General features: G+C 39.3%; 1 protein-coding gene across 2 annotated transcripts in view; it reads left to right on the forward strand.

Moving 5' to 3' along the window:
- The window catches only part of PTPRE (protein tyrosine phosphatase receptor type E), a 74,673-nt gene extending 64,487 nt beyond the window's left edge, over positions 1-10,186 (forward strand). For both annotated transcript variants that reach the window (XM_071749679.1, XM_071749680.1), the window contains 8 exons: positions 241-390; positions 1,036-1,129; positions 1,823-1,899; positions 2,795-2,929; positions 3,988-4,113; positions 4,494-4,654; positions 5,716-5,851; positions 7,046-10,186. In XM_071749679.1, the coding sequence (XP_071605780.1) occupies positions 241-390; positions 1,036-1,129; positions 1,823-1,899; positions 2,795-2,929; positions 3,988-4,113; positions 4,494-4,654; positions 5,716-5,851; positions 7,046-7,120 (954 nt within the window). In that variant the 3' untranslated portion in view covers positions 7,121-10,186. The remainder of the gene's footprint in view (positions 1-240; positions 391-1,035; positions 1,130-1,822; positions 1,900-2,794; positions 2,930-3,987; positions 4,114-4,493; positions 4,655-5,715; positions 5,852-7,045) is intronic.
- The last annotated feature ends 5,924 nt before the right edge of the window (positions 10,187-16,110 follow it).

Raw genomic sequence — 16,110 nt, forward strand, 5'->3', positions numbered from 1 at the left:
AGAGGGTGGATTTTAGAGAATGTAGGTGGTGCAGCACTTGAACAGGATAAAGCTTAAGGTATATTTTGATAATTAGTAGTATTAATTCTGATCATTAGCATTCATTTTGAGAATTGGTGGATTATTGGGCAGACCAAAGGGCAGTGCCCGATCTGATAGTTTCACTTCTTGTTTTGCAGCGTGGTTTATGTGGCTGGTTTTGGATTTGTTTGGGTTTTTTGTTTGTTTGTTTGTTCCCAGATGCAGTACTCCTTCATTTACCAAGCCTTACTCGAATACTACCTCTATGGTGACACAGAGCTGGATGTGTCATCCTTAGAAAAACACCTACAGACATCCCAGACTGCAGCACCAAACCTCGTCAAAATAGGGCTAGAAGAAGAATTTAAAGTAAGTGTCAAAGGACTGCTGAGGGTGGAAACATTTAAGCCAAAAAGGACACTTGGAAAGCAGGAAGAGTAGAAGCTTAAAAGAAATACAAAAGGGTCTGAAGGGTTAAATGACAGATGGGTGTTAACTGGAATTCTTTTCGTTTCATCAAATTGAGAGCTGGGAAAAGAAAGTGACATTAAAATGTTTGATACAACAATTAAAAAAAAATCAAAAGTATTGCCTGTCTGATGGAAGGAAGCAAATTAAAAGACCAAGTATTCTACTTTTTACAGAAATCCTAAAGGTGTCTTTTTTTATTTTTCTGCACACTGTGCCAGGAAAAAAAAAAATAGCATTTGGGTGGCTCAGGAGCACTGAGCCCACTACCCCAAGGAAAAGGTGGAGCTGTGCTGTAGGTGTGAGGGGCTCTGAGGTCACAGAGGAGCTGAAAAGTGATTTCTCAGAGGAGGATGTTTCTTTTTAACATTTTTTGGCCAATATTAGAGATTTCATTGGAACTGAGACACCGTTCTGAAACTCAGCACCTGGCAGAAGCAGCACAGTGCCTGACAGTCTGCTTGTAGTTTGAAAATGAGGTTAATGTTGATGTGGATGGAATGGACAGGAAATAGTTGCAGTGCTCATGTGTGTGTTTTCTTACAGAAGTTAACAAATGTTCGAATAATGAAAGAAAACATGAGAACAGGCAATCTGCCAGCAAACATGAAGAAAGCCAGAGTCATCCAGATTATCCCCTGTAAGAGAACAACTTTTTATTTACAGAAACAAGTGCTCTAAAGACACAGCCAAGGGTTACTGGAACTCTCCAATTAGTTCCTGCACCTGCCTTAAAGGGAAGAAAGCTTTAACTTCACTGCCTGTCAAATTCAAATGCTTCCAAAAGCTGTTGGACTGCCCAAAGTTTTGGGGTTTGCTTTGCTTTTAGCTGGGACACGTTCTTTTGGGTTTCCCTTGGGTTCTCTCATCCTTTTTGCAGGCATCTCTGCTCTCAAGTTGCTGGAACCTAATCTACAAACAGCAGCATCCTCTCCTTAGGAAGTGTAAAACCCTTATTAGGGGTCTTCAGACAACTTGATGATTTGCTTTTTTATTTTATCATTGCAAAATGTATTATGACCGGATATTTTTGGGCACTGAATTAACTATTTCATCAGTTTCCCCTTTTAAACCCACCACACTTGCTGTGCCATCCCTTTTGGAGCAGCACTGTGAAGTCTGCCCCTGGAAATGAGAGTTTCAGACCTTGCTGGCCATATCCTGGGGGAATGGAATAACAGCAATAAAACTGGAGCCCTCTTTCACACACTTACTAAGTCCCCAATAAGATCTTAGAGGCATTTTGGCTTACAGATAAAAGATTTTGTTGTTATTTATCTAGATCTGTGTACAGCTAGCAAAAGTAAAACTAGACTATTTTTTTTTTCCCCAGATGATTTCAACAGAGTGATTCTGTCCATGAAAAGGGGACAGGAGTACACAGACTACATCAATGCTTCCTTCATCGATGTACGTATAACACATTTTCATCTATTTAAATTGCAAGTCCAATATTTTGCTGTTGCCCATAAGCCTTTTTAGAGAGAGACAATGCACTTGGCTCATGAAGAACACTGGGTGGGGTTTTTGGGTTTGGTTTACGTATTCCTTCTTATTTTGTGTTCTTAATTTTCTTTTGAATGGTTGTGTAATTAAAACATTCTTCTCGTTAGATTTCTGAAGTGAGGCTTTTACTGAATTCTGACAAAGAGGCAGTGAAACAAGTTAGCCCTAGATCTCGTATCTGACAGCTCCATTATCTGTGTTCAGGTTAATGGGTAGGAGTATGTGCTCTTCTGCCCTAAAAAGGGGGAAAAAATTCCTTTTAAGCATGAGGAAAGGCTGTCATCATGTTTGCATTAGGGTTAGGGTTCATGCCTTCATTCCTGACTTTGTTCCTAGCTCCCTGTTGGAACCTGGGCAACCCCTCCCACCCTGGCTTATTGTTTTTTTAATTGCAATCTTTTATTGCAACCTTCAATTGCAATGTTTTTTTAATTGCAATTCTCTGCTGAAGCAGTGAAACCCTTTAACTGGGAGGATCCTCCTCAGGGCGATGCGGTGGCTGAGCTGCATCCCAAAACCCTGCTTAAACCTGGGTGTGAAACCCTTCCTGCGGAGTCCCGTCCCTCCAGCCAGCTCTGTGAGGAGCCACACAATCATACTGAGCAGGGTTGGGGACTTTTGGGGACATTTTTCCTCTGGTTTCTGTCAGTGAGCAGGAGGCGGGCGCGCCGGCTGTCGCCAGGCCGCAGGCGCCATCACGCAGGGCTGGGCCGCCATGTCCCCTCCGCCTCGTCCCCTCTGCCTCGCCGTCTCGTCTCCTGTAACACTACATAAACCCCTCCCTGTCCTTCCTCGGCAGGGCTACCGCCAGAAGGATTATTTCATCGCCACCCAGGGCCCCCTTCCCCACACGGTGGAGGATTTCTGGCGGATGGTGTGGGAGTGGAAGTGCCACACCATCGTCATGCTGACAGAAGTGCAGGAGAGGGAGCAGGTACGTGTGTGTGTGTGTGTGTGTGTGTCCGTGTCCCCAGCCCCAGGACAAAGCTGCTGCCTGTAACACTTCTAATGGTGGTGGGGACACCCAGAATCAGCATCAGTATCAGGTAAAGGGACCCCAGGGTGTTCAGCCTGGAGAAAAAAGGTGAGGAGAGACCTTCTTGCTCTCTACCGCACCCTGCAAGGAGGCTGGAGCCAGGGGAGGTTGGGTCTCTCAAGGAACAAGTGGCAGAATAAAAGGAAACTGCCTCAAATTGTGCCAGGGGAGCTTTATTTTGGATATTAGGAACAATTTCCTCACCAAAAGGGTTTTCAGGCCCTCGCCCAGGCTGCTCAGGGCAGTGGTGGAGTCCCCATCCCTGGAGGGATCTCAGAGCTGTGGAGATGCTGAGGGACATGGGGGCAGTGGTGGCCTTGGCACTGCTGGGGTAATGGTTGGGCTTGATGCCCTTAATATTTTTTCCCAACTAAAACAGTTCTGTGATTCTGTAAGCTGTTTGTTGCATATAAATTCTAGCAATACAAGATTTATTTATTTTTATTTGCCTTCCCTTAAAATGACCTCTTGCCTTACCAGTTGGTGTGGGCTGGCATTGCTGCTTTTGACTGAGTTGTCAGAAACCCCACCAAAACTACTGAAAGTTTTGGTCTGTGAAAGAACTCAGTTCCCATGAAAAACACAGAATTCACAGGGATGCCCAAGTTGGAACAGCAGTTCAGGATCTGGGAGCAAATGGATGAAACTTTTGGGAAAACTTCCCTCCCTGTCCTGCCAGTGTAACCTCCTGTAGCTTATGCTGGACCTCACCTGGTCCATGGTTAAATAATGAAGAGAATTACTTTATTCTAATCAGTTTTAAAGCAGCATTTGCCATCTATGACTAATACAGAAATACTTTATTTTATTACTGTATTGTTGGTCCTTAGCCTTTGCATTTCCAAATTTTGAGGACAGATTATGCTGCAGGTCACGTCCTGTCAGATTCTTGACAACATAGATAACTGGGAAAATAATTCAAGGAACACTGACAATTCTCTCTTCGATTTTTGCAGGAAAAATGCTGCCAGTACTGGCCATCAGAGGGCTCTGTAACTCACGGAGAGATCACTGTAGAAATAAAGAGCGACAGCCTGTTAGATGCCATAAGTGTGAGGGACTTTCTGGTTACATACAACCAGGTAAGGGTTTTCATTTACAGGAGGGTTTTGTTTGCATTTGAAGGTATTTAAGAGTATGATGACGTTTTGTTGTAATGCTGGAATTCCTTTCTAAAGATAAATGAGTCCATTTCATGGATCTGGGTTGTTCTAAGGGCACTTTGGGTTGGACCTGATGAAAGCTTAATGAAAACCTTTGGAGTGTGTCCTTGATGAAGCAGTTGGGCAAATCCAAAGGAAAATTCTAGGGGTAAATTGTTAGCGAAGTGGGTGGAGAATTCAGCAAGACAACTCCAACAAACAGCCCCTTCTGTTCTTCTGGTGCCCAAGTTCTGCTCCAGGTGTTCCAGGTGAGAAATGTGTTTCTGGGCTGGCTAACTCTGGTGTCCTCCTGCCTGCAGGGTAACCAGGAGAAGCAGAGCAGGCTCGTTCGGCAGTTCCATTTCCATGGGTGGCCAGAGATTGGGATTCCTGCTGAAGGAAAAGGGATGATTGACCTGATTGCAGCTGTCCAAAAGCAGCAGCAGCAAACAGGCAATCACCCCATCACAGTGCACTGCAGGTAAGGCTCACCACTGCTTCCCAACCTTAGCCAAATGAAGTTTGAGTCAAATTTGAGAGTTATCTTTTTTTATAGGGAGTTGGAGAAAGAGACTCCAGTGTGCAAAGAGTGGCACTGTGTTCCCATAAGATGAGATGCTGGGTTTTTTTTTTTTTCCTCAGTTTAGTTTTCTGTGCAGTCATACTAAAAGTTCTTAAATGAATTTTAAAAAATTCAACTTGTATGAGCTTTAAGGATCTGTGAGCCTGGGACAAGGAGCAATAAAAAAAAAGGACTGCAAAGCACTGTGTGCTTACATCTTGTAGGAATAAATGAATAAATGATGTGTGTGTGCATTGGTTTACTTTGTGTCCCCCTCTTTTGATAGTTGTAGCTCTGTTTGGTTATGCATCACTCATGGGTTACTCTAGGAACTGCAGACAGCTACTCGAGATGAGCTAATTCCAAATAAATCTGCACCCTCTTAGATTTGGTGTTTGTCTTTAATCTGATGAAAGTTGTAGTCTAAAGGGAATAACATGCCAAATACAGTGTACCTGCTCATTCCTCCTCTGAGCCTTTTAATGTATCCATCTGAGGATACACACACTTGCAGTTTTCATAAGGCTTCTGCTTATCAGGTTGGGTTTTGGGTTTTTTTTGTATTTGACAGAAGTGAAGTAGAAGCAGTGATGCATGATTCACCTACTTGGGGTTAGAACACATGAAAATTGAGGGTTGCAGAACAGGTGATTTTGGTTTCTTGCATGTGCTGTAGCCTGACTTTTTGTTAACCTGTTTAAGAGATGCCTTAAATTGTGAGTCTTTAGTCTTAGTGAAGAGTCCTCTCTTTGAAGTCAAGAACCTTTCTGGGTCCCAGCCCAGCTCCCAGTTCATTTCCATTAATTCTGTCTCCCTTCTGGCACAGCCAGTGGCAAAATAAACACCAAAAAAAAAAACAAAAAAAACCAAAAAACCTGAGCAGAAACGTGCTGGTGGCAATATTTGGCTATTCCCTATCCCTGTTATTTCTCTTTTTAACATTTCTCTCTGCCTGTCAAGCAAATGTGTTTGTGTTGCAGTGCTGGGGCTGGCAGAACAGGGACCTTCATCGCACTCAGCAACATTCTGGAGAGAGTGAAGGCTGAAGGGCTCTTAGATGTCTTTCAAGCTGTGAAGAGCTTAAGACTGCAAAGGCCACATATGGTGCAAACACTGGTATGATATTTAACAAGCCAGCTCTTTGTCAAAGGGTGGATGTTTGTAAATATCCTTGTGGGAGGAGAACAAAGGAGCTTTTTTTTTTTTTCATTGCAGGTTGAAATGAATTATGTATGCAGGTAGTGTGTGTACAAGGGATTATCAGAAATCTGTGGGGTTTTGGTTTTTTTTTTGGTTTTTTGTGCTGTTTCTAAAAATACAATTTAGCTTAAACATTCTGTGTCTGTTAGGAACTGGCAACACTGAAACCCAAGTCTTTTGAGTGTGGCAGTGACAAAACATAGGAAGTAAATACCTTTTAAGTCATGTATCAGTTGTTGTTTCTTAACTCTGAAGTTCTGGGCTTAAATAGGCTTGTGGGTCAGTCCCTGAAAGGCAGAAATGGCTTAGACTTGTTTAAAGTAATCTACACCTAATTTCTGAAGCTTGGTCCAGACACTTCTCCCTTATTGAATAAATATTTAAAGATTGTTTTGAGACTTCTGTTTTTGGAAAATCTGTTAAAATGCTGCTATCCTGTATTTTGGTAGCAGTTTCCATTCAGCCACTTGGAACTTCTCTAGAAAGTTATTTTTTTCAGGTAGATTTTTTCTCCCATACTACAGGGGTTGAAGAACCAGAGTTGGATTATCCACAGCCACGCTGAGACAAGGATGAAATATTTCTGTTAGGTCTCTGGCTCTGTGTTTCCTGTTAGTTAAGGGTGAGATTGCCAGGGATATTCCCAGCTGAGCCTATGGAGAGGCTTCTGCTGGGCTCCTCCTTCCAGCAGGGGTGGATTCAGGTGCCAAATCTGGTTGTTATCAGTGTTGTTAAAGAGCTTGCCATGCAGCAAGGTGTGTGTCTGCAGGATGGGACCCCTCAGCTCCAGGATGCAGAGGACTCACCAGCAGGCTGACATAGCAGAAATATTGCATTTAAATTCAGTTCCCTAGAAAGCTTTAAAAAAAAAATCTCTTTAACTAACAGGCAACAGTGCCCCTGTGTTTGAGAAGAGGTGGCTTCTGTTGTTAAAAAATCAACACTTCAATAAAAGTCAGAACAGAGCAGCCCTCAGCTACTGCTCCAAGTACTGTTCCAAGTTAGAATGTGTAGCATTTGCCACTCAGATTTCCATAAATGTGATTTTTTTATTTTGATGCCTTTTTGTTGAGTTTTTGTTCTGTTTTTTTTTTTTTGTTTTTTTTTTAGGAACAGTATGAATTCTGCTACAGAGTGGTACAAGATTTCATCGACATCTTTTCGGATTATGCTAACTTCAAGTGAAAATTCCTGCCTTATTTTTTAATTTGTCTGTATAAATAGTTGTATATTCTGTTAATTTATTCCATGTCATTTTGATGGTTGACTTTACTTGTAAATATGACCTTGTGTTTGCTCTAAAAAGTTGCATTAGCTGTATAAAGTTATTTCTTAAATATAAATACCTTCTAAAGCAAAGTATAATGTTTCGATACAGTATATCACTATGAGATGGTATAGAAATCTTTATTATAATAAGCAGTAAATTAATTATTTAGGGTCTAATTCGTTGAATTTTTTCACTTAGAAATATTTATCAATAATGTTATCTCCCAATCCTTGGAACTTTACACAGGTGATCAATATTTCCTACAAAATAAAAAGAAAAGGTGAGTTGTGGTACATATTTTTAAGCTAAACGTGTTTTGGCCATAAACCTTGCTTTCCTCTGAAAACAGAGGTTTATTTGGGGACACATTCTGATAACCTGCTCATGCTTACCTGTGATTATTTCATAGATAGTCTCACTGAAAGCAAAGAGGCTGTTCAAGTGCTGTTAGTGAGAATGGTGTCAGAATGTGGCCCTCCTGTGTAATAGTGTACAGTCCAGCTCAGCAACAGAACTGCTTTAAAAGTCTCTTTTTGAGGACCTCCAGGTTGATGGCAGTTCCAGTTTGAGTCTTTCTGTCAATAAGATATAATCACTATAAATACAGATGTGAATGTTTGATTTGATAGAGCTATCAAAGGCCAGTGCTTTGGGTTTTTTCCCTAATATTACAACAGCTTAAATCAGTTTAGAAAAAGACAATAATGTAAGTTTACCACTATTTTGAGGATATTTTGCATATCAGAAGAGTATATTTTTCAGCACCTGAACTTGTCTACTTGAAGAGGCTTTATAGCCACGGGCAGAAAAGGATTTAAAGCTTCTCTATATATGTGTGCATAGTTTCCCACTTCTTTGAGAAAAGGCAAAAGAGGTGGAGTCTTATTCTTTGGTTCCACCCTACAGAATAATCAACAGTATTTGCTAAAATTTTGAAAAAAAACCCAAACCCAGACTTTTTATTAAGAGTGTAATACTAGCATTGTAGCAAAAAGCTCCTCTATGTTTTTACCCTCCCATATATATATATATTATTAAAAGGGAATGATTCCTTTATCTGAAAGGGATATATGTCTGTGTATATAGATATATTTTTAATGAAAGTACTACTGAAAATATAATTGGTGAAATGAAGTTTTAAAGTCTTTATCATGGCCCTGAACAGGATGTGCTTGGGGGATTAGAAAATCCAAAAATCACAGGGCATTAGAATGTTGAATAATTAAAAAGTCTGTCTTCCACTCCGGTAAAAAGCATTTATGAATTAATGAGCAAAAAGTCTGCAAACACGTACTCTAATTCCATAACTAATATGCAAGAGTTCTGTCTTCTTTGGTTTTTGGTTTTGGTTTTTTTTTTTTTCAGTGCCAAACATAGAAGCCTTATTTAAAAGGAGCAACTTCCACTTATCATTTCACCCTTGTTGTTGCACTGTTTTATCCCGTGGCCACTTTTTATTTCTGGTGACACTTTGTGACAATGCAAGGAGAGGGGAAGGTGCCCATCCCTCTCCGTGTCACATGGAGACATTTCCAAGCACACTGCTCTGAACGCTGCTGTTGGCTGCTTCTTGTCTTCCCACCAATGCACTGCTGTATTTATTTGTACAGTAAATTATGCACTTAAAAAAAAAAAAAAAAAAGGTTGTTTAAAGACTAAAAACCTGTGTTGTGAGTTGCTGTGGGGAGGTGCACTCGAGCTGCAGAAGGTGCTGAGTAATAAAATGAAGGCTGAGTAAGTTTACATTGCTGCTGCATGCTGAGGCTTTTTCAGATTTTTTTAAAAAGCCAGCAAATATAAATTGGGTGTGGAACCCTTTGGAGTGGGGTTTTCAGTTTGCTCCTCTGGAGCACGGGGAGACTCAGGTGCAGTGATGACAGAAAACCAAGCAATGACATTCCCACCCTTCCCCCAAGGGCCTGTTGGTAGCTGTTCCAGCAATGAGCCTGCACTTGGGAAACAGGTTGCCTGTTGGACAGCCTTTTGGGTCCCTTAAATAAAAGGTTGGGTTTGGAGCTGCCCCGTGAAGCAAATGGCAATGGGATGTGAGGTGTTTGGGGAGCTGTGGCTGAGCTCCACCTGCCCCTGGGGCTGACTGAGTGACTGACTGCTGCTCACAGCAAGGGGAAGTTCAGCTGGATGCTAAGTGGGTACTCAGATTTTTGTTGCTAATGACCTTGAGATGCCTAGGAGGAAGCAGAAATACCTACAGTGTATTTCAGAACTCACAGATATAGCTACATAATGACTTTTTTAAGAAAAAATATAGACACAATTTGACAAGCCTGCTTTCCAGGTTTTGTGTTCGGTCTGCTGGGTGCAGCCTGGTAACTGGGGAGCTTGGGATGGGTATCTATGAGTTTTCTTTTAGGTTTTCCTAGGTTGCATGGGGTTACTTTTAAATGCCAAATAGCTGATTAGAAGGTGTACATTCTGATCTGTGAGGGGTTTTGGTCACTGTGTGACTCGACTTTGTCTGTGTTCATGTGTTGGGTGAAGTTCCAGTTCACCTCAGCATTTAAGCATTGGCTTTTGGGCCTCTCTGTGCCACCAAACTTTGAAGCACCCTAAGTTCTGTGTTCCTGAAGCAACCCCTTAAGTGCTTTGCTGAATTGGGCCTTTATGAAGAATGCAGGCTGTAGTTCCAAGTGGTTTTTAGGGTCTTTTTACGTATCAGTTTTTTAAACTACTTTTAAAATGAGCCCGACCACCTGCGTTCAGTGTTTTGAAATGTTTTCATTTCCCCAGGACCATTTTTTTTTTTTTAATGTAAAGTTGTTGAAACTTTTCTGTATAACAAAATTGTATTTAATTTGTCAAATCTTTATAATATATGTGTGTATTATACAGTTTCAGCTATTACTATTTTCTTTTATTACATTTATAATTTGATCTTGCTGTGTTTTTAATGCTGGTGAATGTTGCTGAATTATTTGTATATGCAAATTTCAAGATCTAATACATTCTGATGCGAGAACAAAGCTGCCTTTTTATTCTCAAACAGCATTACTCCCTTTAAATCTTTTAATTTCATTCCCATCCTGTGTGTTCATTTAAATTTTAAGTATTCTAAAGGAGTGGAAATCCATTATCTAGATAAGGAATTTCTCAGTAGTTCCGTGCAGCTCTGTGGAAGTGGCAGTCGGGTTGGTGTTGGGAGGTGAGCTCACTGCACACCAAACCAAACCAAACCTTGCTGCTCTTTTTTATCTCAGTGTTCATCATCCCAAGGTTTGGGACCAAAGTAAAAATGGTAGCTTGAATTTTACCTCTCACCCCCCCTTCACTGAAAACCCACTGGGATGAACAGCAATTCCTTCATGGAGTTCAGCAGGTTTTGTGTTGCTAAAAAATCCCTGAGGTGTCCTGTGGGGTGACGAGTGTCAGGGGAGACTGATGGAAACCTGGGGTCACTCTGGTGGAAGATTCTAGTCCTGGTGTCAAGCTGCTATCCCTGAGCCTTGGAAAGACTGAATGTTCTTTGCTTTGAAAGGCTGAGGGAGCTGGGTCTCTTTAGTTTGGAGAAAAGGAGACTGAGGGGTGACCTCATCAATGTTTTCAAATATGTAAGGGGTGAGTGTCAGGGAGATGGAGTTAGGCTTTTCTCAGTGGTGACCAGTGATAGGACAAGGGGTAATGGGTGTAAATTGGAGCATAGGAGGTTCAAGTTGAATATCAGAAAAAATTTTTTTACTGTAAGGGTGACGGAGCCCTGGAACAGGCTGCCCAGGGGGTTGTGGAGTCTCCTTCACTGGAGACATTCAAAACCCACCTGGACACGTTCCTAGGGGATGTACTCTAGGGGGCCCTGCTCTGGCAGGGGGGGTTGGACTAGATGATCTTTCCAGGTCCCTTCCAACCCCTAGGATTCTAGGATTCTATGATTCTTTGCCAAGTGTGACTGAATTCAGCAATATTTAGGTGCTTCAGCTCCGTAGCCCCGTTTCCTCTGGGACACCTGACATGTGGGTGGAGATGATTTTCTGGTTGGGTTTTCCACACGTTTGGAAGAAATTTTGAGTTCGTGTGTCCTTCGTGTGCAGTGGGTTAACCTGCTACACAACTCTGCTCTTTCCTGATGTCTGTCAAATGCCTTGCTCTGGTGTTTTAAGTATTTGCACTTGCTGCTTTCCACACAAATGGAACACCAAGGAGTAGCTGTAGCAACGTGTTTGCGAGGGGTAACTTTCCTGAAGTGTTGGTTTCTGGAGGCAGCAGGCACCTGGGTCCTGTGGAGATGTGTTGGCTTCAGAGAAAAAAGATTTACTGCTCAGGAATTAGGCTGCAGGGCTTTAAATGCCATGATACAACTTCACTGAAATACTAAAAGAACCTTTAGGAAATGAGCATTCAGGAAAGTATTGCTGTTTCTTACTGAGAAACTAAGAGTGAATTTTTTTTTCATTCCGTAAAGAAGTTACTCTATTTTTTTAATAATTCCAAATAAGCTGATTTCTTACTGAGAAACTAAGAGTGAATTTTTCTTTCATTCCATAAAGAAGTTACTCTATTTTTTTAATAATTCCAAATAAGCTGATTTCTTACTGAGAAACTAAGAGTGAATTTTTTTTTTCATTCCGTAAAGAAGTTACTCTATTTTTTTTAATAATTCCAAATAAGCTGATGCACTATTTTGTGTGGTAGAATAATGTATTTTAGCAGCTCTACAGAAGCACAGCTTGTGAGCCCACTGCAAATTAAATTTGTGTGAGGACAGACAGAAGCTTTTGTGCAGTTTCAGGCAAGAAGCATCTCAAGTATTAATCAGTTATTAGTTCATCATTGGTTCATTTAAATAACTATTGATCACAAAATTATTGAATACTAGAGATACACACAATTTCTAATATCATGAGGGCCTGTCTAGCAGCACAGTAGGGTCACCCTTTTTAGATAATTCACATTAAATACCAGGGATTGCAAACTAGGAGATGAAGAATAACTTTCCCTCTGTGTTCATCTTAGGGCACTTCTGCTGGGCTGTTTGTATCAAAGGTCATCAATAAAAAGCATCTTTGTCAACAGGCAGCAACCAACAAGAATTTTGCCATCAAGAAATCCAAAGCTGTAGGAAGGACTTGGGATCACTTGATCCTCACCTCCTCCAAGCAGCTAACGGATGGCTGGTGAGATTTAGATTAATAAAAAATTTAATTGATATTAATTAAAAAGTTTTGCTATTTGGCTCCAACATCCTGCAAGAAGGGATTTCAGGGAGAAGGTGATAGGAGGAGGAAGATGAGGTGAGAGGAAGTGTGTTTCTCACACAGGTACCCTGGGTGCTCTGCTCTGTCCCGTTTTCAAGACAAATCTGTTACAAACAGAAGAATCCTCAGATGTCACTGGAACACAGGAATGCTACAGCTATGCAGAAGGTATGAAACCTCTTTCTTCTGTTATCTTGTTTAGTTAATTTCAGGTAAGAATTAAATTTTATCATTGTGCTTTTCTCCAGCAATATTTTTTCTTGGCATATCTATTGAGAATATGCTTTTTTTTTCTTTTTCTCCTTTTTTTTTTCTTTTTTTTTTTTCCTTTTTTTTTTCCTTTTTTTTTTCTTTTTTTTTCTTTTTTTTCCTTTTTTTTTCCTTTTTTTTCCTTTTTTTTTTTCCTTTTTTTCCTTTTTTTTCCTTTTTTTCCTTTTTTCCTTTTTTCCTTTTTTCCTTTTTTTCCTTTTTTTTCCTTTTTTTCTTTTTTTTCCTTTTTTTCCTTTTTTTCCTTTTTTTCCTTTTTTTTCCTTTTTTTCCTTCTTTTCCTTCTTTTCCTTCTTTTCCTTCTTTTCCTTCTTTTCCTTCTTTTCCTTCTTTTCCTTCTTTTCCTTCTTTTCCTTCTTTTCCTTCTTTTCCTTCTTTTCCTTTTTTCCTTTTTTTCCTTTTTTTTCCTTTTTTTTTCCTTTTTTTTCCTTTTTTTTTCCTTTTTTTTTCCTTTTTTTTTCCTTTTTTTTTCCTTTTTTTTCCTTTTTTTTCCTTTTTTTTCCTTTTTTTTTCCTTTTTTTTCCTTTTTTTCCTTTTTTTTCCTTTTTTTTCCTTTTTTTTTCCTTTTTTTTTTTTCCTTTTTTTCCTTTTTTTTTTCCTTTTTTTTCCTTTTTTTTTCCTTTTTTTTCCTTTTTTTCCTTTTTTTTCCTTTTTTTTCCTTTTTTTTTCCTTTTTTTTTCCTTTTTTTCTTTTTTTTTCCTTTTTTTTTCCTTTTTTTTTCTTTTTTTTCCTTTTTTTTCCTTTTTTTTTTTCCTTTTTTTTCCTTTTTTTTCCTTTTTTTTTCCTTTTTTTTTCCTTTTTTTTCCTTTTTTTTCCTTTTTTTTTCCTTTTTTTTTCCTTTTTTTTTCCTTTTTTTTTCCTTTTTTTTCCTTTTTTTTTCCTTTTTTTTTTTCTTTTTTTTTCCTTTTTTCTTTTTTTTTTCTTTTTTTTCCTTTTTTTTTTTTTTTCTTTTTTCTAATTAAAGCAAAAAATGCTTGTTTGGAATGAACACCTTGTGTTAGGAAAGGTGGTAATGTTTCTACAAACCTAGGTCTCAGAAAAAAATGTCTTTTCATTGTAAACTGAAATGTATTTATTGTAATATTCTCTTTAAACAGTGTAGATCAGAGAGCTGTTTCTGTACAGGGCACACATGTCAAGTCTAAGCTCTGCTTTCCTGAACAGAGAAATCGTTCAGTGCATCTGAGAGTTTTTCCAGCAATTGAACTTCACCATGGATGTTCTTCATCTTAGGTATTAAAGGCTTACATTGTAATTTAGGTAGTTTAATCAGAGCTTTCTTCTAATGGCTTTTATACATTTTCTCTGGTACTTTGCACGGAGTAGGAGAATTATTAATCATTAATCAGGTTGAGATTTTGCCAAGGAAGTGCTTTTCACAAGTAATCAAGTAATCTTTTTTTTCTTTTTTTTTTTCTTCTTTTCTTTTTTTTCCCCATCAGTTGTTTTCACTGCATGCAAAATCATTCCAGTGTTTTTATCAGTGTCACACCCAGAATATTTATAAAGGTTGGACAAAAATTGTGACTTGATGCCAGCTGGGTAGACACAAGGAAATTAAAATACACCAGGCTGGAAGAGCTTGAGGAGGAATTCTGTAGGAGAGCTGCGGTAGGATAGGATGGGATGGGATGGGATGGAATGGCTCAGTTTCTGGCATGTTGTTTTTTCCTAGTTTGCTGTTGATTAAGTTAAAAATGTCTGATCAATTAGCAAGGAGATTCCAGGGCTGGTTTAAACTCATTTCAAGACATTTTGGGAGCTGACAGTTCAACTTTACATTTTCCAGGTGTATTTCTCAGCTTCTGCTCGAGTAGCTCACAGGTACCAATTAACCTAACAGTGAAGAAGAAGAAAATGTCAATTTTTTTTTTTTTTTCTTATAGATCTAGTTCTGCAAATATTTGTATTTCTGCTGTTAAGAGTGAGCTTCTGCTCTTGAGGACAGATTTAAAGAGATGACAAATCTTTTAGAATTTGTGTTTTCCTCTAAATACTGTTGTGTTTGCAGACATTGATATCACAGAGGCTGTGACAGGATGGATGCTGTGCAGTGAGTGTGCTGCTAATAAACCCCTCTCTGTCATGCTGGAATACACAATTATTGGCACACCCCAGGGGGGTTTATATATATATAAATATTTTTTTTAAATCACCAAAGCCCTTGTCAACATGTCAGTGCCCACATAATGATAGCAGCACTTTTTTTTTTACCTCTCCAGCTCAGCTGGATGAGGTGTGGGCTATGGAGGCTGTAAACAATTTGGATTTCAAAGAGTTTTAGTGGTAAAAACTGTTTTAGTGATGGTGTCCAGGTATCAAAGCAGGATCCCCAGGATGGATCTGACTTGAGGATCTGAGTACTGGCAGTGATACCCAGTGGCAGGATTCTGGTAGGAGATTGTCCAGTAGCACAGAGCTACCATGACAAGCTGGAAGTATGGTAATTTCATGATTTAATATGCTGAACTAAATTAAAAGCTTATAAAATAGATAATATATATAAAATATAGACACCAAAGCTTATAAAATAGACTTCAGAGTAATTCAATTCAAAGGCAAAAGAAATATATATATAACCTTTGAAAAGCTGCTTCCATCTGGATCACATCTTCAGCACCCTAAAGTCATCGTCCTGTAGTAACAGCATTTGAGGGAAAGGGAGTAATTAAATTAAAAAGTGGCACTATCAAAAGGAGTTCTGCTTTGTCAAAGATCTGGATTTTTATCCTCTGAAGCACAAATGACTGGGTCACTTTGTAAAATGCCTCTCTTTTACCCCACGCAACCGTGGAACTTTAACTTGGAATTAAGGTCACCACATTCCATGTCATATTTACCATAAAAATAAAAACTCAGGCATCACTCAGCAACCCCTCTGCTCTCCCCCAGCCACCCTGGGGTGACACTGAGGGTGTGATGTTGGGGTAGAAAGGAAGAAATTGTCTTTGTTGTAAATTAGTGATGGTAAAAATAATGTTTGCTGGTTATAGGAGTCTGGTAACTCCTTTTGGGGTTTTAGATGTTTAAATATCTATCAAAAATGCAAGTTGGAACCCATGCTGCTCCTTTAGGAGGTTTGCATTGTGGTCATCTTAAAATATGAAAGGTTTGTGTTATGAATTTATGTGTGGTGGCTGGGAAATAGAGGGGGAAATGGTAAGAAATTCAGATTTCTGCACGTTATGCAGGGCATCTTTTAAATATAACGTGCCAGAGTAAATTGCTCTCTTTCTTTCGAATTATTCAGGATTTCTGGAAGTGTTTTGTTCTTGTGCTTCTCTTAAATTTCTTTCCTGTTTACTTCTACAGCAACACAAGGTAATTTGGCTTAGATTTTTGTGGCACCACAGCCTGAAATGGACATTTCAGCTTGAACAAACTGATGCCAAAAAATGGAGAATAAAAATCAGGTGGTTTGGGGCCTCTGT

This window comes from Heliangelus exortis, chromosome 7 (genome assembly GCF_036169615.1).
Source record: "Heliangelus exortis chromosome 7, bHelExo1.hap1, whole genome shotgun sequence".
Taxonomy (NCBI): Eukaryota; Metazoa; Chordata; class Aves; order Apodiformes; family Trochilidae; genus Heliangelus; species Heliangelus exortis.